Raw genomic sequence first — 17510 nt, forward strand, 5'->3', positions numbered from 1 at the left:
CAGAGTAAAAGATCTGCTGTGGGAGGTGACGATTTTCCTTTAGTGTACAGGCTCAAAGGGCCTGCATTATTCAGCATTCTTACTGGTAATGCTTGTTTCCCCAGTCTAAGTAAATGAAACTGGCCCTAGATGGACACCAGCACTGGTACCATCTGTCGACAGAGCTCATCCAGCTGACCTGGACAATTTTGCTGTTTTTTTAATCTGCACTCAGGGGTCCGATTTTTAGGACAGGAGCAGTGTATCTCTGACCTCAGAGGTCAAACATCAAAGTACACACACACACACACACCTTTTGTTACTGTTTTATATATAGTTATAGTGTTGTGTGTGTGAAAGCCTGTTGTTTGAAATTAAATTAAAAAATGACACTGCATAATTTCTTCTGGTAAAGAGCCATAAAATGTGCTTCCAACATGCAGCAAAATGCATCAAACACTGGACATAAATGACAATATTTAATGTAGAGGTGAAGCCTGCCTAATGTGAAGCATGGCTAGATTTGAGTTCTGTGGGGAAAAGTCACAATGTCAGATTTAACAACTTAAAATAACACACAGGATGTTAATCTTAGTGTTGTACTTACGTGGTGCCATTAACACAACTGAGAAAATAAACCTGAGGATTTCACTTAATCTCATAAGTTTTTACCCATTGTTGTAAATGTCTCTTTTGCTATTTGGATTCATTTTTTTTCTGTGTCCTTGGACATTTGGTTCGTTTGAATCTGTTCATGTTCACATAAATTCAGGAATAGAAGAAGCAAAAGACATGCCAACATGCACACAGTCATGCACGTGGACGAGCCACTCATCAAAAATTCAAATACAGAACCCCAAAGTCTCAAACATGGTTTGGTTTCTTAATCTTTATGAACCAGATTTTTTTTTAAATAAGAAAAGAAATGTCTTCCTGGACTGAGAGGGCTCCATAAACGACCGCAACGTGCTGAAAAAACACACATAGGCATTTACAGTTCACACAGATCATCAAGCTCAGACAGTGAAACATTTCGAGTGGCAGTGAGATCGAGGACAACACCGCATGCTTTTCCTGGTGCAGTCAGGCTGAAGTGGCTTTGCAATCACACACACACAGAGGTACACACACATGCAACTTACAAGCTGAGACTGAACCCATCTGCTGGGAAGATAACACACAGCGATTAGTCACTGAGTTACTTGTTTTTTTAACCCAACAGGTCAAACAGTAGGCTGCATTTTGTTAAATCAACATTACAGTAATGGGCTAGACGGAAGGACGGATCACCCGAGACAATTAAACTTTTCTTTTTCAAATTCCTCTTTATCTGCTCACATGATAGCTCTTGCTGACCTGAACAGGTAAGATTAAATTCTGACAGCATTCATGGCTGTGCCAGTGGGTTCTTAAGTGAACCTTTGATGCTTTTTCTCTCATATATCCATTTTATATCCACATATATAATGTGAATGTGAATTCACTGTGAACCACAAGCTCAGGTTCAGACTGATCTAAATGCTCAGTGCTGCAGCGCCTGTTTGAATATTGGATCTGACTGCTATTCATGATCATCTCAGGAACATAGCTCTGCCTGTGAGGACAGAAGTCCACCCACCTCAAAACTTTTGTTTGAACTTGACTTGTTTGCAAATATGATTTATTAACAAGTAAATACAACCAGCTTTCGATACATTAGGGTTTTATGACCAAGTTACTCAATCAGAAATGTTGTTTAGGCCTCCGTCACATCAGCCTAGAGACCAGGTGGTAACCCTCTGGCACACCTGATGACTAGGGGAAAAATACGCATATCCCAACCCACCGGTGGTTGCTGCATGTTCTTGCTGTCACTGAGGGTGCTGCACCAAGGCCCTCCTTGTGGTTTGCTAGCAGATTTCTACTGTTACCTGTAGTTTGCATGAAAGATGCTGACTTGTCTGCAAACACTTGGCATTTAGCGTGATGCCAAAAAGAGATAGAGAATGTTTGCATTGAAAGTAAAAGAGTAACACCTTTTTTGTCGCACTCTTCAGACTTAAAAATACTCTCTGAGCAGACATGTAAGTCTTTATCTTCTATGCAAACTGCAGGCAATATGTTAAAAACCAAAGCAAATCTAAGGAGGCCTTCAGTGCAGAACCGTGTGTCTCTTTGTGACCATTTTCAAACTAGCAATCACCAACCAGCTGGGGAATACACATTGTTCCATAGCGACCGGCTGTAGCCAGATAATAATAATAATAATGATAATGGATACTTTATTGATCCCCATGGGGAAATTACTTGTTTTTCTCTGCATTTGACCCATTCACTGGTCAGATGGTTGCTGACCAGTCTCTAAGTTAGAAAAGTGAAACAGTCAAACAAAAGAAGAAGCAGTTACCAACAGATAGATTTTATAACCAGCGTTAGAAGCCGGTACACGCTCTTTACCTTCTGTGTGGAAACTTTTGGGCTGAAGGGACTGAACATCTCGTCTTCATCGACACTGGACGTACTCAGGTTCTTCATCCTCTCTGCTGCCTCCATCCTCCTCCTCTCGATTTCTTCCTTCATGCGTCTTCTCTCCTCCTGGGAGTCGGATTAAAAACACTCTTCAGCCCCAAAGCCATATAGATCTAACAGCTGCTAATACTAGAGACTAAGTAGCCATTGTTTTACTCTTGAAGCTGAATTAGTTACTTTTAGGCAAGGCCGTGATACCTCCATAATAAGCTAAAGATGTCCCTACTGTATATCCCTGATATATTAAGAATTTAGTTATGAATTTTAGACATTTGGCATGCTGCATTCTTCTTCTTCTTTCACATTATACATCCTCACTGATATGATAAACATATGGATAAGACCACAAAGATGATCTTTGTAACTTTCTTAAAAAAATAAATCTGAGGTTCACAGGCTAGTAGATCTTTTATTACTAGCTCTTAAAATATGAAGAAAAAATATGACGCTTGCACTACATTTAAACCCCAAATAAAAATGTTTTACTTGAATCTGAGCGTCATTTACCAAATTCCTAACCCCCCTCCTGCAGTTGTGTATATATCTCTGTGCATATAGCATTTCAGATACTGAGCTTTTATTGAGACATGGTCACCTCTTCTTTGGCCAGCCGCTGCAGCTCCTCCTCCTCCCTCCGACGTTCCTCTTCCTGTCGGACCTGCCGTCTATCCTCCCTCCTTCTCTTCAGCTCCTCCAGCTCTTGCTCAGCCTCAGCCTGTCGTTGTCTCAGTTGCTCCATCTCCTGGCTCTCCTTCTCTTGGAGGCTCCGCCGGATCTTCTCCAGACGTTGCTCTGTCTCCAGGATGGCCTCCGACTCCTCTGGTTCAGCAGCTCTGCTACACACAGCACTACTGTATAGGATATAAAATGCTTTGATTTACGCCCTGGCTGTGGAGCTGAAATAAGATCTAAATATTTTTGTCCAAAGTCTTTAAAGTACTTTTGGGATTCTGGAAAATGTAAACTTGATATTTGTAGGTTTTTTTGTGTTGTCTCAAGAAATGATTTACTTCTGCTTTGGCTTTTAAAGTCAGTGTAACAAAAGCTACATATTCAGGTGAGTGGAAAGGCACATAATAAGATAGCAAACAAAACTTGTTACACACATGGTGGATCTCTTTGTTTTGGTGATAAATGATGTCACTTCCTCATTGGCTGCGTTGCCGTTTGAGTTGCTGTGTTTTGGCTCTTGGTGAAGAAAAACCTTGGATGTGTAGGAGATTTTGACTTCTTTTCTTTTCTCCACCTGTTAATGAAAGATCGAACGAAATAGATTTTTAAATGCATGTAATAATATATACGCTGAAGTTTGCTCTTCTTTCAAAGTAGGTCTTCAAATCTTTTTGAACACATCAACTCTTTTCTTGAATCAGTTGAGACTCAGACTGTTCTAATATGATTTTAGACCTTATATGAACCGTCTTTACCATCTATCAATAACTTGATATTTGAATAAGTAAAATCCTTATCTAGACTAATGTTGAATATTTTTATTTATGACACTTCCACAGAAAACTCAGTTTTCCAGTACGGAAGTCCTACCTCTGGATGTGGCCTTTGACTCTCCTCGCTCCTCCTCGAGATCAGTTCATCCTTCTTTCTTAGTTCCTCCTCCCTCTCTTTCTCCCTCCTTGCTCTCTCAGCTCGAATCATTTCTTCTTCATGCTCCTTCCTCCTCTCCATCTCCACCCTGTCTCTGTCTTCCTGCTCCTGCCTCTGGAGTTGGAGAGAAGTGATGGAGGCCTTCGTGCTCTTTATGGGCACAGCTTTTTTTATCGTGTCTTCCTCTTCGTACTCGTCTTCATATCCTCCCTGGCTGAGCTCCTGCAGGCGCTGCTGCCTTCGCCTCTCTCTGCGTTGGGTCCAGTCACTGAAGCCTTCATCCTCCTCCAGAGAATGAGAACTATTTGGCTTCAGGCTGCTGCCATACCTATGGAGAGAAGAGATGGAAAAAGAGTCAAGACAGGCAAGATCATGAGATCCCAAACGTGTTTAGCAAAATTCCAACCCTCGGACATATCCCATTTGCATCCTCAGGCAGTACTCAGGCTTTCAGTGTGATGTGTATTATAATAAAATACAACACAGCGTGAGACAAATTGACCAATGCTTTGCTTAAACCGTGTTGTTATTATGGATAAAGTGCCCATTAAGTCAGTTAAATCTACCAGATTTGCTACTCTGTGGTCTCTGTTAAAGTCTCTGTTTTTCCATTACTCAGCAGCTAAGTCAACAAACTAGCTGATTAGTTCCCAGCCGGGAACTTGGCTGAAGTTCCTCAGGTTGCTCGATTCCACAATTTATGTCAAACCTCAAAACAGGGAATACAAATTTGATACTTCAATAGCTCAACCCCTGCTTTGTACACCTCTCTATTAAAATTGAAAGAAAATAACGACACAACAAGAATATCTTTAAATTAAATCTGGAGACAACTCCCCTTAAAAAAGAAGAAGAAAAATCAGGTGCAGGATGTCGCCATGGTGGGGAAAATAGTCCCTGTAGATTTCTAGTCTGGAAATAAATCACGTGCAGCCACGTTTCAGCCAAAATGTGACGCAGTCCACTCAAGACAATGCATGCAATTTCACCTCCATCTTAAATGGATACAAAAGTAAACCCTGGAAGAAGCCATGACTTCACCCAGTTTGAACAGTGAATGCATGGTGGAAAACGTCTGCTTTCACGTTCCAATACGTTCATTTTGAAAAACAACAAGTGTACAAATGCAGCATTAATCTTGAAAGTCCTGTTCCTGACGTAAGGAGCAGAGCTCAGTTTCAGTCAATCAAAAGGCATTAAGTGATTTTAGCAACAAGGTCTGTAGTGCTTTGTTGAACACAAGTTTCGACTTGCTACAGGATGGCATTAGTCTGGGAATCCTCTTGACTGGGAAAAAACCCACTGCACCGAATGCATGGAAATCATCCTAGCCCAAAAAATTGCAGGATACAAAGATAACAGTCACTCGTCAGAGGTAATCCATCACATTAAGTGTCCTTCAGTAAAATATTTTGGGAAGCAGTTGGCAGACCACCATATCATGAGAGGACAGATCACCACAAGCAAAAAAGACAACATTTCCTACAAGACCTAAAAATATAATAAGCTGAATGGCCGTAGAGCCACAAACAAATTGCATGCAGATGCCAACTTGACCCTGTTCAATCGCAAACTGATAGCAGGCTGATTTTGCCTTTTTGCCATTTTCTGTCGCTATGCAGACAGAAGCTGATTACGAGTGGTCACAGACGTGGTCCCAGTTTTTTAGGCAACCACTTCAAAAACAACGTGCAAGTTCACTGCAAGTTGTTGCAATAACGTCAGCCGTGCAGCCGTCTTCAATCACTGTTTTCCCTGGTATGACATTAACATTAACCTTAGACCAAAGAACACTAGCTTACTGCAAACACATTGACACATGCGTTATTTTTAGCTCGTTTTGAATTAAAAGGACAGGTTACTGCAATACCATCCTACAATATAATTCAGACCTTAATGCGTCATTGAAAAAAATTCCTGAATAATGCACGAATCCTTATCTTCTCAGGGACACCAATGTAAACAGGACATTTGAACACATTATGAAACACGGGGTTGAGATCATCTCATTCCATAAAAGTCAGATTTTAAAACACAAGTGTGTGCACTTTAATGCTGAAGCTATTCCACATTTCCAGTCTAGAATATTTGTCACATCTGCAGCTGCTCACACAAAGGTGCGAGGTCCTCGCTGCCTGCTTCCCTCTGCACACATCGAACAGCCACAGGAGGAAATCAGCATGTAACATGCTATATACGATCTCATATTCTACTATGAAATATTTGAACTTCAATTTAGACGTTAATTATTATGGAGCGCCAGTTATGTTTTGTCTAAATGGACTTAGCCCTGAACACTTATTCAACAGTCAGAAGATCGTGCTGATTAAACTAATAAGTGTGCTTCGTGTCTTTGGGAGCTGGCAGAGAGGAATTCACTCAGCATTCCCCAGATGATTAAGACATTCTGGTCCGTGGGGCCCCAACTGTAGAGTGGGAGCCTCCGCCTGAGCTCTCAGAAACTAATCTGTCCAAACAAACAGCAAAGTTTCTACTTCAGAATAAAGACGTCCAACATGAAGTCATCGAGTCCTGATAGGCAGCACTCGGTCACGCTCGATGACCTCTCCTGATTTACTGCATTTTATGAAAAATGGTACCGTTCCCTCTGAATGAAGGTAAGTGCAGTTAACGGCTACTCGAGGCCGGCTCTAAAAGCGAGTCGTCACTCCTCCCGCCTAATCAGTTTTGGACAGCAATGAATTTGTAAGTGCTCAGAATATTTCTTCTCATCGATGTTAACAGAGTGGACAAAATATTATTAGATGATCGACAGAGCTGATGTTTAACTAATAAATATGAATTAAATTGTATTTAATGAATAACAGATTGTATATAAAAGATTGGACCTCCTCAGTGTGACCAAAGCAATTGATTGATGCCATTTATAGCCAAAACCCCCCATAGCTAATGGCTCTGGCCATTAGCTATTAGCTATGTGGCTACACCCCTACTTATCCAAAAGAATCAGAAAAGAAAGCAATTCCTCATACTGATATTAAGGAGGGAAATCATGTGCAGAGCAGGCAGTAAACAGGGCTAATCCTTCTGTAACTTTGGACACTTTAACATGGGAGTCTATGGGGACTGACTTACTCTTGGAGTCTAAAGTGGACGTTAGAGGAACTGCAGCTTCCACAGTGGCTTCATTTTTCTGCCCTGAAGGTTGGTGCCTTGTATCAGTGCACTAAAACATATAGCTAATGTACATCAGTCTGAAAATGTATCTGCAGACTTAGAATTTTCACATCTTTTTGAATAAAAGAATATATTTGAGTTGTTTCTGATCATTTTTCTTCAGTGGAAACCAATGGGCTTGATGCTTAGAGCCACAGAGAGAGGCTAGTGGAATCAGAAATGGAGTCACTGTAGATCCAGTAAATGATAAAAGGCAGCATTTGCTTCAACCAACATTCACAAGCTCAAAATCTGTCAGCGCTTCTGAGCTCACTGATCTCGGGGTGAAACCAGCATTACGTCACCTGCATCTCACAGAACACCTTTCAATTACAAACCACAGCAGTGGAGCTACCTCATACTGACTCACCGCAGCCTGAATCCAGCTGAGCCTGTGACGTGATGAAGGAAAAGGTGTTGAAGATGCAAGCTATAATTAAGAGCCTGAAATTAAAAGTCAGCTGAGAGACCACGAGCTCCGACATGGAGGCTTGGTAGTAAACATTCTTTGGCGGTTGTGTAATGAGAAGGCAGCTGCGTGTTGGTCTTCATGTCAATACGACAGGATGGAAGAGGTTGTTTGTGGCATTTCCCAGTGGAAACATTTGTTTTATGTAACCAGACGTCTGTGAACCCCTGTAAAGCAGCCAGGCAGGCCGGGGGGAGCGTAACCGCTGCAGAAACAGGCTGAACTTTGAGGTTCGTGACTGGGAAACGTGATGACAAAATCTTTTAACTGCATCATCAGGAAATTAAAGAAAAACAAAACATGCAGACACAGTTAGCAGCTTGTTCAGGAAGTCATTGGACATGAGATGAGTGAATGAATAATGTTTGCACTTAGTAGCTTCCTGGGTTCTCATGACTGCATGGAGAAGGAATTCCACCATATTTAGATTCCTCCTACTTCCATGATTTAGAGTGAGAACATAGCCAGATTAAGCAAATTCAGGCCTTGAAATGGAATTGGATAGATATCCACTGAAATCTACGGACTCTCAAGCTTCAGACCTTTTTTTTTATTATTTGTTAAAATTAAATCCTGATACCAGGGTTCATCTACGAGTGACTATGGCTAGAACGCCAGTGGTTCCATAACTTTGAATAAAACCTAACAGAGCTTAGTGCAGGGCAGGTCGGAGATGTAATTATACCGTTTCTTGAGCAGGTCTTGAATAATTGTTGAAGCCCAGCACTATATGGGGAGAAGATCACTAACTCATCTGCATAATATTCAGTCAGTCATGTTGTTGAAAGGTTAAAAGCTCAGTTTGCAGCTCCGTGATGAAGACCCATGTGTGTCCTTCACATAACACAGTGAGAAAGTGCTTTAAACCTCCATTTTCTCTGAGGGCCAGCAGGAGGTGACTGCTGAGTGGCAAAACAAACTGCACAAAAGTTCTATGGGGAACAATGTCCCCTTAGCTTATTAAGCCTTTCCTGTGCAGTCTTAAATCATGAATTTTAAGTCTTACCAACGACAACATGATGTAAATTTTGAACTTTACGTCACCCACTAGAGTCAAAAAGGAAAAAATAAAGCAGGGTGTGATTTCGTGCGGGCCTTTGCAAGTATTGAAAGAGTGTGTCTCAGTATCACAGTCAAATCTATCTCATTGCGTCATTGCATCTGGTTTCAGTGATGACAACATTCAGCTCGAAGCTTCAGAACGAGACTTCACTAAATAGAAAAAAAAAAAGGGGGTGAACACAGACACTACGTCCCTTATATATGAGCCAGAGCTGCTTATAAGCAAGAAGTCACGTGTTGCAAACTGTTTAAAGAAAGAAAAAATTCTTTCTTTAAACAAATAAATATTCCAAAACAGCAACTAAAACCCACCAGCATGTTCCAGATGTCCTACTCGGAAAAAGGCTGCTTTTCGTACAAACACCATAACCAGAGATCACATTCTTTATATTTTAAAAGGAAGCGTTTGGGATGTAAAGGGCCTCTGCAATATTTTCTGTACTCACGTGTTCTCCTCTGGCGGCATCTCGCCGTCCAGTGATGACTCTCCGGGTGCTGAGCCGCTGTTCCTCCGGCGTAAAGACTCTCGAGCTCTCCGACGACGCTCCCTCTCCACCTCCTCGGCATCCTCGATGCTCCTCTGGGCCGTCAGCCTGGAAAGAAAGGAGCACTCCATTTCACTAAGAGTGCAGGCAGGTTTGAACACGTTCCATTGCCAACCATGTCATGATCTTTGGGACTTTTGTAATATTTCCTATTATGTTATTCATCCCTAAACAGTACAGTTTGGTGCACATGAGCGGGGAGCAAAGACCGAAACAAAAAAAAACGAGTCTACCTTTTTTCCCTAACATACAGTCTGAAATGTTTACACCAGTTTTGTACTTCAGTAATCAAAAATACTGCCTGTATTTTTCAGTCTTATTAATGTGTCAGATCAAAAGACGTGAATTTTTCCTGCAGTAACTGAAGTAATTACTGCAGTAACTTTGAGACTTTTTGGGGGAATAATTAGTACTTTTCCATGTGGTATTGCTCCACATGGCGTACTTCTTTCAACAGAGGAGGTTGGGAAATGTCACAATCTTCATCATGTATCACACATGACCCAGATTCCTGACTCGCGGTCGTCTCTTGAGCCTCCTGGGTTTCTGAACAGTGAGTCTCTGAGGCCAGAAGAACATCTGCCGGGCCTCGGATGAGAAACACCGCCGTCTGTTTGCGCGTCAGATAAACACAATCGTGCTACGCTTCATGTCAACATGAGATCACAGTATTTATTACAAACACAGTTGATCTTTATTTATCAGAAGACAGCGAGCCAAACGCGAGCACTCTTTGCAACAACGCTTTGATTTACACCAATGTCGGGGGATTTAAAGACAGCACCTCCCCTCACACGGAAACGGCAACATAAGAAAAAAAAATTGCAACGTTTTCTTTGTTTATTTGATGGCCAACAATGAAAAAAAAAAACACTAGATATGTTGGTTTCAATTAAAAGAAGCAATTTGCAAATCAGCTTTCAGAGAAAAATGAGCTCACTGGTTATACAGGATAACGAATAACAAAATGAAGCAAAGTAAACAAATTAAAACCTAAAGAAAAGTTAATGTAAAGTGAGTGACATGAATCAATGATTTGAAAAAAAACAAAAGGGACCAAGTGATAAACCATAGAGGTTGAAACACGAGCAGAACGGTGGTCACCTGTGACTTCTGCCCTCGCTACCTCTCCAGGCTCCTACCTGTAGTGTCTGATTAACCATCGTTTAACTATCTGCCTGATTAGTCATTGTTTTTGGCAACAAGTATGGCCATTTCCTCAGTGGCACTTATATTATATTCCATTGTTTTGACATCAGATTTGATAGAACTGTAGATTTTTCTAATTTAGACTGAAGGGCCTAAATAAAGTGTCTTTTTACTCTTGTCCAAGTTTCTAGATAAATAGCTGAAAGCATTTTTTAATTTTTTTGAATTATAAAGTATATTGCTGAGAGTCTTGTGTTTATCCAGCTTCTTTCCCAGAAGAGGCATGTGGAGGACTAACAGTTGCGCGAGCTCAGGTGTCGAGTTACTAAGCTCACATTTGGCTTCTGTGTCACTAATAGATTGCTAACGGCTCCAAGGCTCCATCTGCTCCTCCGCCCTCATCTTTTCTTCAAAACAATGGATTGATGCAGGAGAACCGGCTGCATGATCTCTGATATTTACAGATAAGACTTATTTTAGGCACAGTTTGGTCTAAGCTGCGTTGTCAACTCCTTTGACTCGTCCTTCTTCCTGAGATCTCAGAGATTTAGTCTATATCAACAAAGTGAAGCTGCTCTTTATTTTCAGCTCCAGTTTACTGGGAATAAACGTCTGTTCAGAATGAAGATCAGCTTTGGGTTCGGTGTTTTCTTTATGTTAATATCCTGCTCCTGCCAACTGAGAAGCTTCAACACTTCAGATTTCCTCTACTCTGGCTTTACTAAAGTCTTTGCAACTGAAATGTGCAAAGTTAGTCATTTAATTTCTGTAGGTATTGAAGTAGGAGGATGTTGGTGCAAGCCTCGGGACTTAAATTAAATGCGGAACAGCTCATTGGGATGGGTGCAAACTGCAAAGAAACAACAAAATCTGCAGATCTCCTCACCCTCAACGAGGTCACTTGAATAATGTGTTTCCCACTCTCTAAAAAGCATGGTTGGAAACTGGCTGGTTGACCTTTTCACAGATCATTTCCTCAAGGGTGGGTGGACACCAAAAGCATTTAGTACAAGCACTTCAGATGAATGATCGTGTCTCTGACGTGGCATGTGGTCACACTGATGGCTCAGCTCATAGCTTTGAAGTGTTTTATACTCCACATTGATGTATATTAGTATACATCTTTGTATATTAATACGTCTGTCATCCTGACATCGAATAAACTGTCCTGACACAATGACCACTCCTACCTGCACATTGAAAGCAAACACTGCTTCCCCTCACTTTCTCCATTTCAACACACAGACTATTAGTTTCTGGGCCACCTCAGCAAAACACCCTGCTGACCCACATCCATCTATGCTCGGGCCTCTCCACCCTTTTCCATTCTTTCATTTCCTTTTGCTGCTCCCTGCCTACAGGAAGGATGAAAAACTGACTGAGGGAGGAAGACATATCAGAGCTGATAAGAGCAGAGTTCATCAGCACGCTGGTTCAGGAGATATGATTCAGCACACACATCTTAGGTACTTTTCAAAGATTCTATGTTTCCTGTGCAATAAAGGGCCAAGTATCACAGATTGGATAGTGGCCTTAAAAAGAGGAGCTAAAACAGCTAATTTTAGATAGACGACAAACTGACTGGCTGGACCAAGGCCCAGTACAATATGGGCAAGGATTATTTTGAACTGTGAATCATACAAAATGACTTTAGAATTTATTTATTTTTTTAAAGTGGCTGTAGTCATTATCATGGGAGGAAAAGAGGTTGGGGTGGATGGGTCATGAAAATAATCAAGACGGCAGAACTTAATATGACTTTCCAACTCCAACAGGTGGAATGTTTCTGAGTAAAACTATCAGTACAGTACCTGCGTGTAATATCTTGTGGCAAGTATAAACCAAAATGACCTACAAATGCCAAAGAACTATTCAATAATCCTATGTGAGCCCTAAAGTGGAGCACAGTTGGCACATAAAACCTGGCTCTGCTTGATTTGCTGCTGTCAGCAGTTTGGGTGTTGAAAACTGCCGAGCTTTGACCCAGCAGACTGTTTGAGTGAAACTCACCACGCTGTCCTCTCATTACGTTTCCTTTCTGCAGTCAGCACTGTGGGATTCTGTCATGCCTGGCAGCTGCTCAGACTGATTCGGGCTAAATGATTAATCTCCATCAGAGTGTTTCTAAAATACCGGGATTACAGTTAGCTTTACTTCCTCCTTCTCATGATTTGTGTCATCAAAATCAAATCATTTGCAATGTTTAATCATTGCTGCAGAACAGAGATGTCTGCGCTGGTCCTAAACCTGGCTCACAGCTTGGAGTTGCTCTGTACTCTGTCAGGGTAGTTTTGCTTCTCCAGACAATTAAAACAAGCACAGCGCACTTGTTCTACCTCAGCAGGAATCAAACAGGTTTTTCTCCAGTCTTGTGTTGCTCTTCTGTAAACTGACACCACAGGCATGACCGAGCACGCCGCTTCCCTGAACCGGTCCTCAGATAACGGCCGACAGAGCGCCCTCCAGCCCTTGAGGTCAGTGTGATTGACAGATTACACAAATAAACAAGAGGGAACATATGAAAGCAGGTTCAAGTGAGGAAAGTGGTTACAGTAAACAGAGCAGCAGATGTGCTTCATGAAGGTTTTTATTAAAACATTTATTTCTTCGCTCTTGTGGTGTGTGGCGTGCAATGATATTGGCATTTCCACTTTTTCCTTCCATAATAAATATCTGTGCATCCATTCTTCAGTTTTCTTAACCGCTTATCCAATCTAGGGTAGCGGGGAGGCTGGAGTTGTCCCAGCTTTCACCTTATGTGGTCAATCGATATTTTTGGAAGAAAAATGAAAAATGAAAAGCAACGATGGCAAATCAGCCATCAGAAAAAAGGTCACAAGGTCAGCCAGAGGCAAGACCAAGCAGGCAGCTGTTGGCTACAGCTGCAAGAAATCTAAATGCATTAGTTACAGCCAGATTTATTTTTTGTATTTCTGCTGTAAAGTTTGGCATTTTAACAGGTAGTCTTTGAAAACGGACTCACTTTTGGAGAAAACCTCAAGTGGCCATTAGAGGAACTGCAGCTGTGTACACTTCACTTTCATTTGGATGAAATTAATCCAATGCAACTCTAACGGGAAGAAACTTAAAATCGTCGCATCCCAAAATGCTGTACTGCTTCTTTAAGAATAAACTGCTTTCTTGTGTTTTGGAGACACAGCCGGTTGCTAGCGGATCTAATAAGAGAAAAAGAAACCCTAAGCTTTGTAATCACCAGCATTTGTAGCAACCAGCAGAAAGAACCAGAAACACGACACACAAAGCCACAAACCAGATAAAAGCTTTGCCACCTGCCAACAGAGTCACTAAACTGCACACTGCCATGCTCTCCCTGTCTGCACTTGTCCAGGCTTTAACTTTATTGTCCAACCATGTTTCACCGGAACAAGAACAAAGGAGGGATTCATCTCAGGAGAAGTGAGGTTAATGTATTAAATCCTCCGCTGCTCTTTCGCAAGCACACACTTTGTCATCGCAGGGCTGACTGGCTTCAGTGGCATAATAACATGGTTTGCTCTCAGGCTGAAAGAGTGCCAGGCCTCGTGGGACAGGCACGGATGATGGGAAGACGTTTGCAAGATGAGGTCATGGCAGTGTTGAAACAAGTCAGGACAGCGGATCAATTACAACAGAAAAGATTTCCATTTTCCTATTTGAAAAAAAAAGTTATGGGAGTCACCAGACGAGCAGCGAAGAAGCAGCCGAGCATCACAGAACCACAGGGTCAAAGTTCACAGAATTTATGAAGAAATATCCCCCATCTGTCCAAACACGGGTTATTTATATTTGAGGCCCCAGATATTTAAATACAATGGAAGCCCGACTTACGAATGCCCCATTTAATGAAAAATTCAAGTTACGAAGGTACTTAACGGCAATATTTCTGCCCGTGTTACGGCAAAATGCCCGTGTAAAGAAATCCGCTGGCTCTGATTGGCTGAGCCGACAATGCCCACAATGCCTTCCGAATCATGTGACAACCCCCTTGGCTTTCGTACTTGCGCTTCGCTGTTCCCCTTGAATGACGTATTGTTGTTGCAGTTAGCAATTAGCCGATAGCCTATCGTTCACTCAAAAGGCGCGACGGGTGCTTCGACTTACGAAAGACCCTCGGGAACGAATTAATTTCGTAAGTCGGGGTTCCACTGTATTATGATTTAACCCCTGAAATTATTGCCAAGTCTGCATTTATAGCTCAACCTCATACCTGTTCTTAAAAATGTTTCGGTACATTTATAAAAAAATTAAAAAAAACTGAGTGTTGTCCGAAATAATGATTGCATGTCACACAGAAAACCTCTCAGCACAGATTCTGCAGCTTAACCTGACCTTCAAATATTTGTTTCATCAGGGAAGTCCTAACGAGGTTAGCAAACTCCAGGACATCAGCATTACATACTCTGTGCATGCATACAGACAAGATGACACTAATAGACACACATGTCACACAAAAATTATGACATGCATGAAATTGTATCAATCAAGCAAATCGTTATTTCAAACATAAGTATCAAATATATTAGAAAAGTGGTGATAAAAGAGTTTAGAATTTATCTTTACAATAAATACATATCAGTGTTGTTTTCCCTTTGTTTCTATGCAAGAGACAGGGCGCTAATGCTACAGTGTCACAGTCACTTAGTCAATGTGCTCGTGTCAGAACAAATTCTTTGGTAGGGCAATCAACGGTTTCATAGGAAAGAAAACAGATGATTTTACAGATGATCTATTCATTCAGAGGTCTGAGAAATGGACTACTAGTGAAAAACAAGCCCAAGTTTGCGCAACTGTGGACTAAAACCAAACATAACAGTGACATCTGGCTTAACTAATGTTTGCATCTACGTGACGTTTCCTCTAAGTCGACTCCAAATTCACTGACATCATGTTAAACATTTCTGTTTTATTAAAACTGATTGCTTAAAATTAATATTTTCAACACATTTAACATCAACACTGGAACACTCTGTTTATGCTACGGATTGTACCTGTAATGTGATTACTGCAGGAATTGCTTTGTGTTGATTTTTAACTTTGCTTTGTGCCTTCAAAGAAAGATATTCTGTATACTCATTAGGGAAAGTTGTGAGTGGAACCGTACCCACAGGTGTTTATTGTTAACTGGTAATTAGGTGACATTTCAGGTCATTTTAAAGAGAAACAAGAAAATAAGGTAACAAAGTACTTTATTTGGTGTACTGCATTACTTTAAGTACTGATTAATGCGTAACACTTTTTGATTAACGACCCCAACACTGAAACTGATAGTGGTCCCAGCACAGAGCCTTGGGGCACAACAGTAATCCAGTTTCAGCTGCACCCATCAACTTTCACACAGTGAGTTCCTGCTTGATGGACAATTTGAAACAATATTGTGACTTTAACGAAACAAGTGTTTAATTAAAGCCTCAACAATATTACAGCCGGCCATCTGCCTTGTTGGAGTGCAAGAACTCCAACAAGAATTTATTTTTTATTTTCTCCAAACAATAAAATTGATGTGATGATCCAAACTTTTTCCTGCAGTGGCATCAGCAGGTGAGAACTCCAACATATTGGCAAATGTCTTAATAAGTCTTCAGCGACTAGGAACTGAATTATATACATTAAAGGGCTCTCAGAGATGAACAACAGTTACCAGTATACATTCAACTTTGGATAAACTGGTGATCTCTGGTGATCCTCTTATTTTTTCCATCCAGCAAAATCATTAAATTCTTAATTTTACCATTAAATCGGTGCTTAAATCAGGACCTAAATCCCGCAAACCATAAGCCACAGCTGCACTAAATTTATAGCATGCAAACACAGTAATCATTGCCCCTGTTCAACATCAGAATGTTACCTTGATGTTTTGCTTAGATCACTGCTATAGTAACTACAGGGGCAATAGCATGCCAGTAGACTCTGTAGTGTGTTATTTGTATTAATTCCCTTCCAAAACCTTGCATCATTACCTGGTACCCATAAAACGGGTTGTACTGAATTTATTTCTAGAACTGTGTCCAGGGAAAGAGAGGAAACCAAGGAAATAAACTTTATGCTTCTTTGTGCATTTAAATGGAGGATTGCAGCATCTGAAGCACATGTGCCTCTTGTTCCTCACCATGACAACGGCTCAAACATTTTTGACAAGGAAAATGTGCCTAAATATTTCTGTTCCAGCCTGGGGCTCTTGAATCAATAAACCTATGACACTCACTGTCCCTGGAGGAGAATATTAAACAGGCTAGAGCTGCCAGATCTCTTTCGAACTAGAAACAGAGCCGCCATGTCCTGATTCAAGTGATTCAAATGTCCTCAGCTCTATTCTGGTATCTTTTCATTCAGAAAAGGTTCAGTCAAAGACACCTGGACCTGCAGGTGTTTCTTTAGTTCAAAACAAATGATTATTTTAAATTTGAAGAAATCTACAGACAGACCGGCAGCTTCAAAAGCACTTCTGAATAACTGAGATTCTGCACAGTGTTTTGTAAGGTAAGTGCTTTCTCTCTTCTTTGTTTCAGGCATTTTAATTAGTTTCTTAGTTAGTGATGACAGAATAAATGCCAACTGAAAATAAAGCAAAGAGATAAGAGAAGATATATTTCTGCATTGCAGTAAAAAAGTGGAACAAATCATCCCGCAGTCAGACACAAATAGTCTCGATTAGAACTCCAGCAACATCGCCAGAGACAGTAATCACCATGTTATGGCTGGATCTCTGGGTGTCCAACCCCCCCATGCAGAGCACAAACAGACCACTTATCCCCGAAGTCTGGGAATCCTGCAGGTTTGCTTGCACACAGGCTTTAAAGGAGAGGGCGAGTGAGAAAGCTCCTGCCAGTAAAATGTAACCCAAAAAAGTAACTTCAAGCAAAAGTTTGTCATTCTATAAATGTTCTATAAACTATTCTATAAATGTGGATCAATGGAAAATTAAAAGAACACAGGGACGCAGCAAAAGTGGAAAACAGAATCTTGTGCGATCGCTCCATGAGAATCCAAACAAATCCGGAACCCAGCAAGACCATCTATCC

The 17510-nt window shown here is 41.1% G+C and overlaps 1 protein-coding gene across 1 annotated transcript in view; it reads right to left on the reverse strand.

Annotated features, from left to right (window-relative positions):
- lsp1a (lymphocyte specific protein 1 a) overlaps positions 1 to 17510 on the reverse strand; it is a 39227-nt gene that overhangs the window by 16401 nt on the left and 5316 nt on the right. The window contains exons 3-7 of the mRNA XM_085414923.1: positions 9244 to 9390; positions 4030 to 4417; positions 3594 to 3733; positions 3083 to 3338; positions 2416 to 2553 (exon numbers count right to left, since the gene is read on the reverse strand). Coding sequence (XP_085271049.1) covers positions 2416 to 2553; positions 3083 to 3338; positions 3594 to 3733; positions 4030 to 4417; positions 9244 to 9390 — 1069 coding nt within the window. The remainder of the gene's footprint in view (positions 1 to 2415; positions 2554 to 3082; positions 3339 to 3593; positions 3734 to 4029; positions 4418 to 9243; positions 9391 to 17510) is intronic.

The sequence above is a fragment of the Rhamphochromis longiceps genome, linkage group LG7, assembly GCF_057381845.1.
Source record: "Rhamphochromis longiceps isolate RC_006_pf linkage group LG7, R_longiceps_female_GT1.1, whole genome shotgun sequence".
NCBI lineage: Eukaryota > Metazoa > Chordata > Actinopteri > Cichliformes > Cichlidae > Rhamphochromis > Rhamphochromis longiceps.